We start from the raw sequence: 12377 nt of genomic DNA, 5'->3' as shown, positions 1-12377 counted from the left end.
AGGAAATCAGCCCTGAGTGCTCACTGGAAGGACAGATCCTGAAGCTGAGGCTCCAATACTTTGGCCACCTCAAGAGAAGAGAAGACTCCCTGGAAAATGGGAAAGATTGAGGGCACAAGGAGAAGGGGATGACAGAGGACGAGATGGTTGGACAGTGTTCTCTAAGCTACCAACATGAGTCTGACCAAACTGCGGGAGGCAGTGGAAGACAGGAGTGCCTGGCGTGCTCTGGTCCATGGGGTCATGAAGAGTCGGACACGACTAAACAACAACAACAATTAAGCAATTACTCTCTGAGGAGTAGTTGCAAAATGGAAAAGCATGCCTCTCAACATTGGTTGAAATAAATTTACAAAAGAGATATCCTGTAACAGCAGGCATTAGGGGATGACTTACCTGTATGGGTTCTTTGTGGTTAGGGTCCTATTTAAAAAATATGGTACCTACATCATTCTTCACCATGGAACCATAGTTTGGATATACAGTATGTTGCTCTGGCATACTTAAATGTAGGTATTAGCAACCTAATTTCTCCATATGATGTCCATTGCTTGGAACCCGCACTAATAACTTTTAGACAAGTCCTACTCTCAGCATAGAATTTGCATTCTCAGTTTGCTGTATCACACTATATATCAAGCCCACCAAGAATTGGCATAACTCAGCAATGTAAACTTTTAGGATTCATGAGGGTTCCTTCATGTTCAACTTTAAGTCTTTAATGCAAGTATTATTCCACTGCAGCTCACATGAACATTTTTAAAGTACTGTACTAAATATACTGTACTAAATATCCATGTGACTGGAGTCTTGCACTGGTTGATCATATTGCATCAGGTTGACTGCTAAAATATAAGGGCCTGAAGTAAGATGCTGTTGACCTCAATTTGAAGCAACTCTATGAAAAATATTTTGCGGCATACATGTAAAGTAGAATGTTGTCGTTAATCCTCCTGTGAGCAAACGGTTCATAAGTACCTGTATGAACAATTTTCTTTTTTTCTTTTTTTACTGATGATGCAGCATTCCTGACAGTGAGACAGGGGAAGATGTCAGGTATAGTAATATGCATGATTCTTGTTCATCATGATATCGTAAATCTATTGCGCTGCATAGAAACAAAGTACTGTACAGTTTGGCTTTACAGTATTAGCTCTCTGAAATGATTCTTTATTAAACATTTCAGCTTTTACTTATTTTTTCTTGCTCTCTTGACATTTCTTTTTTTTTCTTATTTACACATCCCAAATGGAATGAAAGAATCTGCTAGGCAGATGAGCATGTGTTGGAATAGTTATTACTTATGTATTTATTTTAATTATAACACTCCTTAGTCTTCTAGCCTAAAAGGCTAGATACCAAAAGGTACACACTTTGCTTTGACGAAGCTCCTCTGCTTCACACTGCTTTTCTGAAGAGTGTCCGTGTACCACCTCCTGCAGAGATGGAAATAGATAATTACTTATTTCCCAGTTCCTGGGGTTTTCATCATGCCTATTAGTTTTCTTCCCTAGCTTATCCTAGTTATGAGATGATATCTAGACACTTTTGCTCAGCAAAATAGACAGTTTCAATATCTTCATGCATAGTATCGTACACTGATGAAGATCAGTTCCCCCCCCCCACCTATAAACTAAAATACAAAAAAGTCACATGTGAAACATGCTTAACATGGAGATTAATTCCAAAGCAGTGTGTTTGGAATGTAACTTATGGTATATATTAAAATTTATTGCAAGTTTTCAACAAAAGATACAATAAAAAACAAGGCAGGAAGAAAGAAGAGGAGAAAAAGAAAAGGAAAGAAAGAAAACCACCTATGTATATATAGTACCAAGCCCTCTATCACAATTGTATCTTGATTCTACAAGTTGCTTTCTGAAGAGAGGTTTTAAAAGTGTGAATTAGATTCAAATCCCCCCCCCCCAAATCAACCAACATAAATGTACCTGTACAACAAAGTGAACTATTATTCAAATGATTGCCAGAAGACTGTGTTATAATTGATACAGTAGAGTGGGGAGAGTCAAATCACAGTCATAACTGAATAGGAAATGAAAATGTATAGATATATGGAGGCGCAGGTTAATTCTGTGTCCAGGGCGGCTGTCTATCAGCTCCATCTGGTACGCAGGCTGAGACCCTACCTGCCCGCAGACTGTCTCACCAGAGTAGTGCATGCTCTGGTTATCTCCTGCTTGGACTACTGCAATGTGCGCTACGTGGGGCTGCCTTTGAAGGTGACCTGGAAACTGCAATTAATCCAGAATGCGGCAGCTAGACTGGTGACTGGGAGCGGCCGCCGGGACCACATAACACCGGTCCTGAGAGATCTACATTGGCTCCCAGTACGTTTCTGAGCACAATTCAAAGTGTTGGTGCTGACCTTTAAAGCCCTAAATGGCCTCGGTCCTGTATACCTGAAGGAGCGTCTCCACCCCCATCATTCAGCCCGGACACTGAGATCCTGCACCGAGGGCCTTCTGGCGGTTCCCTCACTGCGAGAAGCAAAGCTACAGGGAACCAGGCAGAGGGCCTTCTCGGTAGTGGCACCTGTCCTGTGGAATGCTCTCCCATTAGAGGTCAGAGAGATACCTGACATTTATAAAATACCTAAAGGCAGCCCTATTTAGGGAAGTTTTTAGTCTGTGATATTTTAATGTATTTTGATGTGTGTTGGAAGCCGCCCAGAGTGGCGGGGGAGACCCGGGGTAATAAGTAAATTCTGTAGTTTTATATATCAAGACATAATAACAATTTAAGACCTACTAAGGGACAGATTATTGTTATTATGTCTTGATATATAAAACCACAGAATTCAGAGAAGGTGTACTTTCTTTTTCCCATGACTGCATCTATATATAATTTGTCAATGTATATGTCATTTATTTACTTCTCTTGATTTTAGAACTCAGGCATCTCTAAAGTATTTGCAAAAATGCATTAATACTGCCATTTTATGATATACTGTACCTTTTTCTGCAGCCCAGAAAGAGAAACAGCTGTTGACACTGAAACCAGGTACTGGTTAATTATTCCTTCAGGGTCAATCCTGGGTTATGAATCACCTTATGATCCACATCCAGTCCTGGTGATCCTTCTGGGATGTCATTTGGGGAGTTCTACAGCCTGTTAGCCCCCCCCCCCCCATCTGGGCATTTAGATAGAATCCTTCCTCCTGGATTCTTTTACGGGGGTATGCTGTTTCTTTGAGCTAGGAAAGGGGTAGGGCTCCATCCCACCCCCTTTGCCTAGACTAAGGATCCAGTCCTATGCCTTTTGCACTACCTGAGTCAGCCCCACCTTGCTTGTTCACCACCACACCTCTCACATCTGCAACCAATCACATAGGCCCCAGTAGAGGTCCAACAGCCAACCCTCATTTCCCATCAGTGATAGGTGCATGCCATCAGGCCTGTAGAGATCCGCATTACTGAACATAATGCTAGGGGGCTGAATTACCTGGCCCCCCAGGTGAGACATTCTGTGGAACATTGGGTTGTTCACTTTCTTCTGTGGCACCTATGAGATCCAAGCCCACCTTGCCTGTGCGTTTTAGGATGTCCCACATGCAGGGCCTCAAGTTCAGTGGCTACAGTGAAAATGAGATCTATTCCCTTGCTGCCAACCAGGTCGTCCTTGCCTAGCTGAATCACCAGGGCATCTGGCAGCCCATGTAGTACAACATGTGGTATAAGCCATGGCATCAGGCTATCTAAGTGTATGCCTCCCTGGGCTTATCAGGTAATATGAGCTCTGGCTTCCAGGCAAAGCTACTGCCCCCAGAAAGTTGTTGTAGCATGCACAGGATCCCTTAAAAGTGCTGTGGCAATGCCCATCAACTTTGGGGGGCCCTTAAATATTTTATTGGGGGGTGAGGGATCTCATCCCCTAGGGGTTGGCTCCTATGCCAGGCACTAGTAAGAGCCATTTTTCTACCACAGGGAGGCTCCCCAACTCCTATTGCAGCTCAAAAAACTTTGGCCTTTTTTCCAGGCCCAGCTGCCACCACAGGAGTCTTCAGCTGCTTTGGTGGCCAAAATATTATCTGGCCACCTGCTAGACCTCTTCAGGAGCATCCTCACTCCCCGACGTCTGTTGACCACTGCACTGCCAAATGCAAGTGCGCCCGGCTTGGTGGTGGATGCAATTTTCCTCTCTGAAAACAACTCAGAGCTCTTTCTGTAACAGAAAAAAATGCTGAAAAACCATGGTCCAATAGTCCCTTCAGTTGAGTCTGACCACTAGTCCTGCTAGTTAGGGATGGTGGGAGTTGTAGTCCAACAACAGCTGGGGACTCAAGGATGAGTTAGGTAAAACCTTTTTCACTAGGGTATCCTTCATATTTATAGGGCAATGTAATATTAATCTAGAGTCACTTAAAACAGCTTTTGCTACCCCCAAAAAAGATGCTTTTTGTAATACAAAAACCAGAAATTAAAGCTATTACAGGCTAACCTGACTGTAACCTTAAGCACAATAACATTTTACCAGGGACACATCTCTTATTAAAACATATCTTTTTTTTAGGAGAGAGATGGAATATTAATAGATATTTAAAATAAGACATTGAAGGATACATTAATGAAGAATAATTTCCATGTCTGTTTCAGTAAAATAAAACAAAGTCCTTCTGTGGTTTTTTGTTTGTTTGTTTCCAGGAAAAGAGAATCGGTGGCATATGCTTCCCAGAAACCATGGTTGCTAAATGCTACTGTAGAAGAAAATATCACTTTTGAAAGCCCTTTTAATACACAAAGGTTAGTGTACTTAAATGCCTTGTAAATGCAAATAATAGTATGTCTATCTTACCACCCTTATAGTGAACATTTTTAATTGCTGTTGACAGTACTCCTCTCCTGGTTACATAGTACAAATGTTGAATTGTTATGACAGAGGTGGCGGTCTTTGAACTGTAATGATTTAAAACATTCAATTATATTGAGCAGTGATCGTTCCTTAAAAGTTCAGTATTGACTGCAGGTATAACACACCTTCTTGACCGAGTACCAATCTAAGCATTACATCACCCACAAGGAAGCAACTGAAAAACATTTCCGTGTGTCACAAAAGTCATTCAATATGTGAATCTGCTTTCCAGATGGCATGCTCCAATTGTGTGGGGAGACTTTTTGCCAGCATTATGTGAGGTGCAACCCATCCCTTGCCAGACGTCCTTCCTCAAGGAAGCAGAGACCATTGTCCAAGAAACCAAACTTTTCCTGACTACATCACCTGTGCAGCCAGTGGTTTATTTTCAGTATTTTCCTTCTGGGCCACAGTGTTCAACAGGAAGGAGTGATGAGAGAAATGCCTGTGCTCCAAGGCCCTTCAGCTTCCTACTCAAAGTCTCATAGTCCCTTGCTATATGTTGAAAGTTGTGTCTGGCAGTATGATTTGTACCCACATGAATCAGAAGGAAAGGGTTGCATTGTAGATGTATGTTAGGGTTCATCCACACTTCCACTTGCCTAGAAAGCACAGGTCCACATAGTTTCCCCCTTACCACACTTCTTTCCCAGGAAAAGCCCACTCTTTAGCTCTTCATCAGAAGAAACAATAATCCAAGAAAACTCAATTACCATTTGCTCCTATTGAGTGCTAAAGAGCCATTTTCCCTGGGGAAAAGCAGTGGGATAAGAGGAAGTGTGGATAAGCCCTTCATCTCCTCAGAGGATTGATCCCAGCAACAGAACCAGGGAATGCTTCATTTATTTCTAACCTTTGGACTACCTGTAGTAGAGTGCATTATTAGCTAAAATGGCATTTATTTGCCTGGAACAGAGTTCCCATTAGAACAATTAGTGCTTAGCAAACATGCATTTTCCAGCATGTGACTTCTCCAGCTGATTAATTTTGCTCTTAAAAGCAGGTAAAATGTGCTTGTGAGGCAGTCTCTAGGTGAATTAACAATTACCAGTTCTGTTTTCCACAGGTACAAAGCAGTAATTGATGCTTGCTCTCTTCAGCCTGATATTGACATACTTCCTCATGGAGACCAAACACAGGTTGGAGAAAGGGTTAGTGACCATATGCAATATGTTTTGTTTTCATTTTTTAATTAAGCACCCAAACTTGTCATGTGTTCTTGAAATTCTAACTGTTACTTGACAAAACCAATTTGGAAAGCAAATTGATATAATTGGTTTGAACTCTTTACATGTCTGAAACAATGTTAACGTTTCATCTAACAAAGGGGAGGAGGGTTTCCAATCTGTAATCACCACTCCTGATCTCACTGAAATATTGTATTTGAGGTGTATATTTACTGAATAAAATAAGAATTTTAGTAATCTAGCATGTATTAGTGAATGATATTTTTCAACATTCTAATTTAAGTAGGAACTAACAAGATGCAGGCTATGTATAGAAATAAATGGTAGCTGCTGCTTTTTATATGAGAAAGTAACAGGATTTCAGTTGGGGACAAAGTTGAATTGGGGAAAAACTTATTGGGTGTTCTGATAATCAAAGACAAAGCAGATATTATTGGCTTGTTGGATCTCCTACATGAGATACAGACATCTAGTTGAAGGAATGAGATAGAAGCATAGTCTGTAAGGGAAGTTCACACAGAACACAAGAAAACTACGGTAAGAGTAGCTAAGGTGCAACATACAAGATTTGGAGAAAAGTCTTAGAAACACCAAGGATAGGACAGGAAGAATATAAAGCATTGCAAATGAGCTGCACAAACAAGGTTTTCTGTTGCAGAGATAACATCTCATCTTGTAGCAGTATATGTTTTCAGAGATAACATTGTCAAAATACAATGGGATAAAGTGTTGGATTTTTACACATGAGACAGATCCATATCTCATGGGATGGGAAACCTGTGACCCTCCATCTAGCATGACCAGTGGTCAGAGATAATGGGAATTGTGCCCCTGCAATATATGGAGGGCATTAGAATCTCTTTCCCCCCCCACCCCCGCTTTAAGAGTCTTAGTCAAGTCATTATATCACATTAGGGATGGGGCACTTGTGACCGATATTTTGTTTGACTCCAGTTCCCATCAACCCCAGCCAGCATGGTCAGTGGTCAATAATTATGGGAGTTCAGCAACATCTGGAGAGCCACAAGTTCCCCAAACTGTTGCAGACATAGTTCCTCATATTGACTTCAAGAGCTATTGTGAAAGTCATTGATGAAACACTTGTATTTTAAAAGTGATTTGTAAATTGTTAACAATAGGGTAAATATTTTGAAGAATGAGAATGAAGATACAGTACTGGCTGCCTTGTTTAACAGCATTTGGTATTTCTGTCTATCGTTTTCAAAGTCACTTGATAAACTCCCATATGAAGATTTATGAAAGCAAAACTTGAGCAATGATGCTTCAGAACTGATTATACAGCTTTTCAAACTGAATTGATTTGTCTTTTATTCCAGGGCATTAATCTTTCTGGAGGTCAACGCCAGCGGATCAGTGTGGCAAGAGCTCTCTACCAACACACAAATGTTGTATTCCTGGTAGGTTGGCCATAACTAAATCCACTCTCTAAACTGAGGCTTGCAAAATTCTGTTGTATTGCCCGCATATAGGCATCCACCTGCACAATGCTGATATTATATTAATTAATATTCAAAATACAGTGATATGACACCATGGAAATGAGACCATTATAAGTATTCCAGAATGGATGGTACAGTGATGTAAGAGCAGGGATAGGTTTTAGCATCTTTTTCCTCAGAATCTATGAACAATTTTGGGGGGGGGGAGAATTCATGTGAATTTATTTTACATTATTTTATTGCACATCTAGAAAGTTTTGTTTTCATTCATATAGTAGGATTCATATGGAAGGTTCCGCCTTTCCTGGAAGGACATAAAAAATATGACAAAACAAAAGCTACTTTTCCTGCAAAAGTAACAGTGCACCATTACTGAGGAAATATCTGAGTATATATTTTGTCTTGGTTAGGATGATCCTTTTTCTGCACTGGATATTCACTTGAGTGACCACCTCATGCAAGAAGGAATCCTGAATATGCTAAGAAATGACAAGAGGACTGTTGTTCTGGTTACCCACAAACTACAGTATCTGCCCCATGCTGATTGGGTGATGAAGCTTTCTTTGAATATACCGTAAAAGAAAAACGTGATTTGCTAATATTCACACCCTGCTTGTAAATGTTTGCATGCCTGGTTCAACCAAAGATAACCATTCTTAAACAGAACTTATTTCAATGAAATGGGCATTTAATTATGTGCTGTCCTAACATCTCTACAGCCCTGGTTAAATATTTATATTTTGTGACTTTGCATTGCCATAGCCCTTGGTGACCCCATCATAGGTAATGTAACAGCAAGTCTTGGAGTCAATTCACACTTTATTTCAGGAGTGGGGAACCTGTGGCCCTCCAGAGGCTGCTGAATCATTCACTGAATCATGTCAATCCTCTCCATTAGTCGTGCTTTCTGGAGCTGGTGGGGAGTTGAAGTCCAATGACCATTAAATATGGGAGCAGAACTTGGGAAGGGACTCTTATTTCCCATATTACTTGTGATTAAGACATTTCATTTACTTCCAGGGTGTTCAAGCAAGCAGCTTCTTGGTGTGCTTGCAGCTGTCATAGACAATTTTTAGGTAATATTGTATATACCTTATGACAAAGATAAAATGGACCATTGTCAATGGCATTTAGGTTCAGCCCATAAAAATGCCAAAAGATTAAGTATGTAAGTAGACCTGAAAGAAAGGAACGAAGCACAATTTGAAAGACAGCTCCTTTTAAAGCACCACGGTAGACTTTCTAAAAAGAGTGGCATTGCACGCTCAAAACAAGTTCACCTATTAGAATAATAAATTTTAACACATAGCTTAATTCTGCTTGTCATTCACAAGTTAAGTGAAGTTTAAAACTATCTTTGGATGAGAGAGAACAAGCCCTCCTTTAAGCAAGTAAAATAAATATATAATCAAAAAGGAAAGAAACTTAGCAGGAATTAAATAAGAGTTAAAAACATGTATACCAATTGAAGCAGCTTTTAATTTGTGATTTTTTTATAATAAAAAAGAACAGACTTTTTTGACACGCTACATCTTAAAACTGTTTCAGATTATTGCAATGAAAGCTGGTACCATTCAAAGAGAAGGCACTCTCAAAGATATTCAGAAATCAGAATCCGAGCTCTTTGAACACTGGAAAACACTCATGAATCGACAGGACCAAGATCTGGAGAAGGCCAGTTTTGTTTTTCTTTAGGTTTACATTACCTGAAGCATTTGTAGTTCAAAAATACAGAATGATAAATGAAATTCAAATGAATAGCAGGACAGTCCAGAGCCCAGCAGGGAAGAACAAAGTGGGGGATCTATTACCAAACCCATCCCATTTTTGCCAACCAGGGTTGGAGGTAGAGACGTGGCAGGCTGGGGGTGCAGAAGGGTCCAGATCGGAACCTCCTCCGACAAATGGACTAGCTTTGAATCAAATAGATCCATCACTAGCATTGCCTGTTTTGAAGCCATACACCAGCTACTGCCAGCAGGAACACTGCCAGACAGAAGCTATGTTCACATTAGTAATTTCCCCCTGCTGTGTTTCAAGCCACAGTTGCACAGTGTTGTTCACATGAGAAAGGTTGGGAATGCATTCCCCTGGTGTGTATGATCTTTTTGGTGTGTGTCCCCAGAACACACACACACCAAAAAACCCCTCCTATTCATTAAGATGCCATCTGCACATATGTGCTGACCTGCATATATGAGATGAATTTCTCTGCATCTAGTTTTCTAGTCAGATTAAGCTAGTTTGAGAAAAAACACATCAAACAGCAGTTTTTGTCGAGAAACTACAGGATCAATATGCATTGTGGCAACATCACATGCATGCAGCCTCAGAAACTAGTAATGGGAGGACACTTGATATCAAGTAAGCGGTAAACCAAACCTACCCAGAGATAGCTTCTCATTCACCTGTGGGTGCAACAGAGGCCTCTGCAGAGATGAAGTCCACCTTCTCGCCTGTCTGCAGCAGCAGAAGCCACCAGAATGTGGCTTTCCTGTTCCTAACCCCCTCTAACGGCACATATCAGGAGTTATGCAATGATCCTTCGTCACTCAATTTGGCAAGGGGGGTGTTATTCTTCTGTATGGTCTGTACCTGAAACCATGTTTGAATCAACCTTCCCAAAGAGATGTCCATGGTAAATAAATTTGACCATAATAAATAAAAGTAAGGTCATAACATATGAAGAAGAAGAAGAAATTGGTTGACTTAGGATGCAATCCAAACCATGGCCTCTGACTAGAGCTTAACAGAGTGGTAGGACCTCAGCCCTGCAGCATATACCAGGAAAGGTGGAACGCAGCAGGATGGAAATTGCTGCAACAACCTGGGAGTGGCACAAGAATCAAGCCCAAATTGAGCCTGATGCCATCATGTGATGCAGTGGAACCAGTTTGGGAATACGTGGGTCCTGGGCAGCCCCTCCCCACCCCTGCAACACCCCCATTTCAAAGCATTATGTGGACTGCTGGCAGGACACCACCCTTTTGAGATACCACCCTTTCAGGATACCTCTGCCCCATCCATAAAGGCACACTAGCACAAGGGAGTTTGCTCTGCAGTGTCCCGGATTATGTTTACATATTGGGAAAGATGTTTAAAATGTGAATACTGAATAGAAGCAGGATGATCAGAGGTGTGGTGCCAACAGGCCTTTGTAGTTGATCTATCTATCTATCTATCTATCTATCATCTATCTATCTATCTATCATCTATCTATCTATCTACGGTATCTATCTATCTACGGTATCTATCTATCAGTTACCTGAAGTAACTATCGCTATTAGCTAGAGCTTTCTCTCTTACTCAGTACATTATCGCTCATTTGTGAATTATGCTCACCCTCTTTGCCATAGCTAGGTGTAATCTGATTGTTGTTGAATTTAGCTGTGATGCTCCAAACCCTGGTGTTGAAACCCATATCCTGATCCCTTAATCTTAGTTAATGGCTGAGCTGCCATTATGTCTGCATCACCCTCAAATGATAGATGGCATTGCCTATCTTGAGAGCCTGGTGTGTGTATACATAAGGGATTACTAATTCATGACAGTTAAATGCATTTCGCTTGCTTCATTTCTAACAGCAGATTGATTTGAAAATATAATTGTTTGGAAACAAAACCTTTAAAAACAAAAAAACCTGTACACTCAGTGTCACTTGTTTCTCCTGCTTTATAGGAGACCTTAATTGAACGGAAAGCTGTGTTAGACAGGACAAACCACCAAAGGACAAAGCATTCTCGAGAAACTCTTCTCCAAGATGAAGAAGAGGATGAAGGTGAAGTTGTATTCCAAACAGGACTTTTCTGAATAATTCTTGTCATTCTGTCCTTGACAATAGTTCACAACACCAGTACTTTAAATTATTTTCGAACTGCTTCTGTACAAGTCGAAGGTATTCTTTGTTTGCTAGCACAAGTTTAATAGGAGATTCTTGTTTCAGCAGAACTAATTTTAACTGCACGTTAGAGCCATAATTGAACATTCATGCATATGTAGGTATTTATTTCATTGTGAAAGACTTCAGAAGTAATACAAGGGTCACTTTTCTTGTGGACTGCTAAGATTGGATTACTCCATGCATCTATAAATCATGGTGTCCCAAGAAAATTCTGAAGATCTGTTAAATAATTTAAATGCTCTTTAAATGTGAGAGTAATGTGAGAATAATGAATGGCTAGTCAGCAGACCTTCTACTATTTTACTTAAATTTTTTTGTAGAGCTTTTATTTTCTATCATAGAATTCTTAAGCCACCATGTTATGTAAAAATCAGCGTAGATGTGTTAAAATATCCTCTCTTTAGATTTGTATCATTACTCTAGTCTGTCCACATTTACATACTCCTTTGTATACATTTGAATATACGTACAAAACACCTGAAAATATCTACATAATATTTGGAGGTTTTCAGTTTATGTGTGTACTCACCCCACCTACCATGCATAGAGCAAAACGGACAAACTGGAAGAAAACTGCAATCTGTTGCATACTTGCTTGCTAGTAAGTCCCCTTGAACTTGGGTCTTGTTGTGAATAAAAATGCAAAGATTAAACATGCTAGATCACCTCTGGAAGTAGTTTAGCCGTCTACTGTATATGTTGTTGGACTACATTATCCTTGAGCATCAGGGCTAGGTCAGCCATTAGCCAGTACTGCTGCTCTGGCGGCAGCAGGGCAGACAACGACGGCAAGGCAGCACTTCCCATTTTGCCTCAAGTGGAGAAATGGGACCTGCTTCCCCTATGGAGCACTGACCATGCTGGTTGTGGCTGATGGGAATTGTTCCAGCAACTTCCTGAAGGCCGCAAGTTAGCTGTTTGTGGTCTATGGGCAAGAAATGCTAGTCCTGTTTTTCCAGG

At 40.6% G+C, this 12377-nt stretch overlaps 1 protein-coding gene across 1 annotated transcript in view; it reads left to right on the top strand.

Annotated features, from left to right (window-relative positions):
- The window catches only part of ABCC8 (ATP binding cassette subfamily C member 8), a 65312-nt gene that overhangs the window by 34430 nt on the left and 18505 nt on the right, over window positions 1-12377 (top strand). Inside the window, exons 17-24 of the mRNA XM_035120206.2 lie at window positions 1024-1056; window positions 2986-3021; window positions 4662-4760; window positions 5936-6020; window positions 7394-7474; window positions 7927-8064; window positions 9065-9190; window positions 11195-11294. Coding sequence (XP_034976097.2) covers window positions 1024-1056; window positions 2986-3021; window positions 4662-4760; window positions 5936-6020; window positions 7394-7474; window positions 7927-8064; window positions 9065-9190; window positions 11195-11294 — 698 coding nt within the window. The remainder of the gene's footprint in view (window positions 1-1023; window positions 1057-2985; window positions 3022-4661; window positions 4761-5935; window positions 6021-7393; window positions 7475-7926; window positions 8065-9064; window positions 9191-11194; window positions 11295-12377) is intronic.

This window comes from Zootoca vivipara, chromosome 1, assembly GCF_963506605.1.
Source record: "Zootoca vivipara chromosome 1, rZooViv1.1, whole genome shotgun sequence".
Lineage (NCBI taxonomy): Eukaryota > Metazoa > Chordata > Lepidosauria > Squamata > Lacertidae > Zootoca > Zootoca vivipara.
This window is presented reverse-complemented; position numbering and strand designations above follow the sequence as displayed.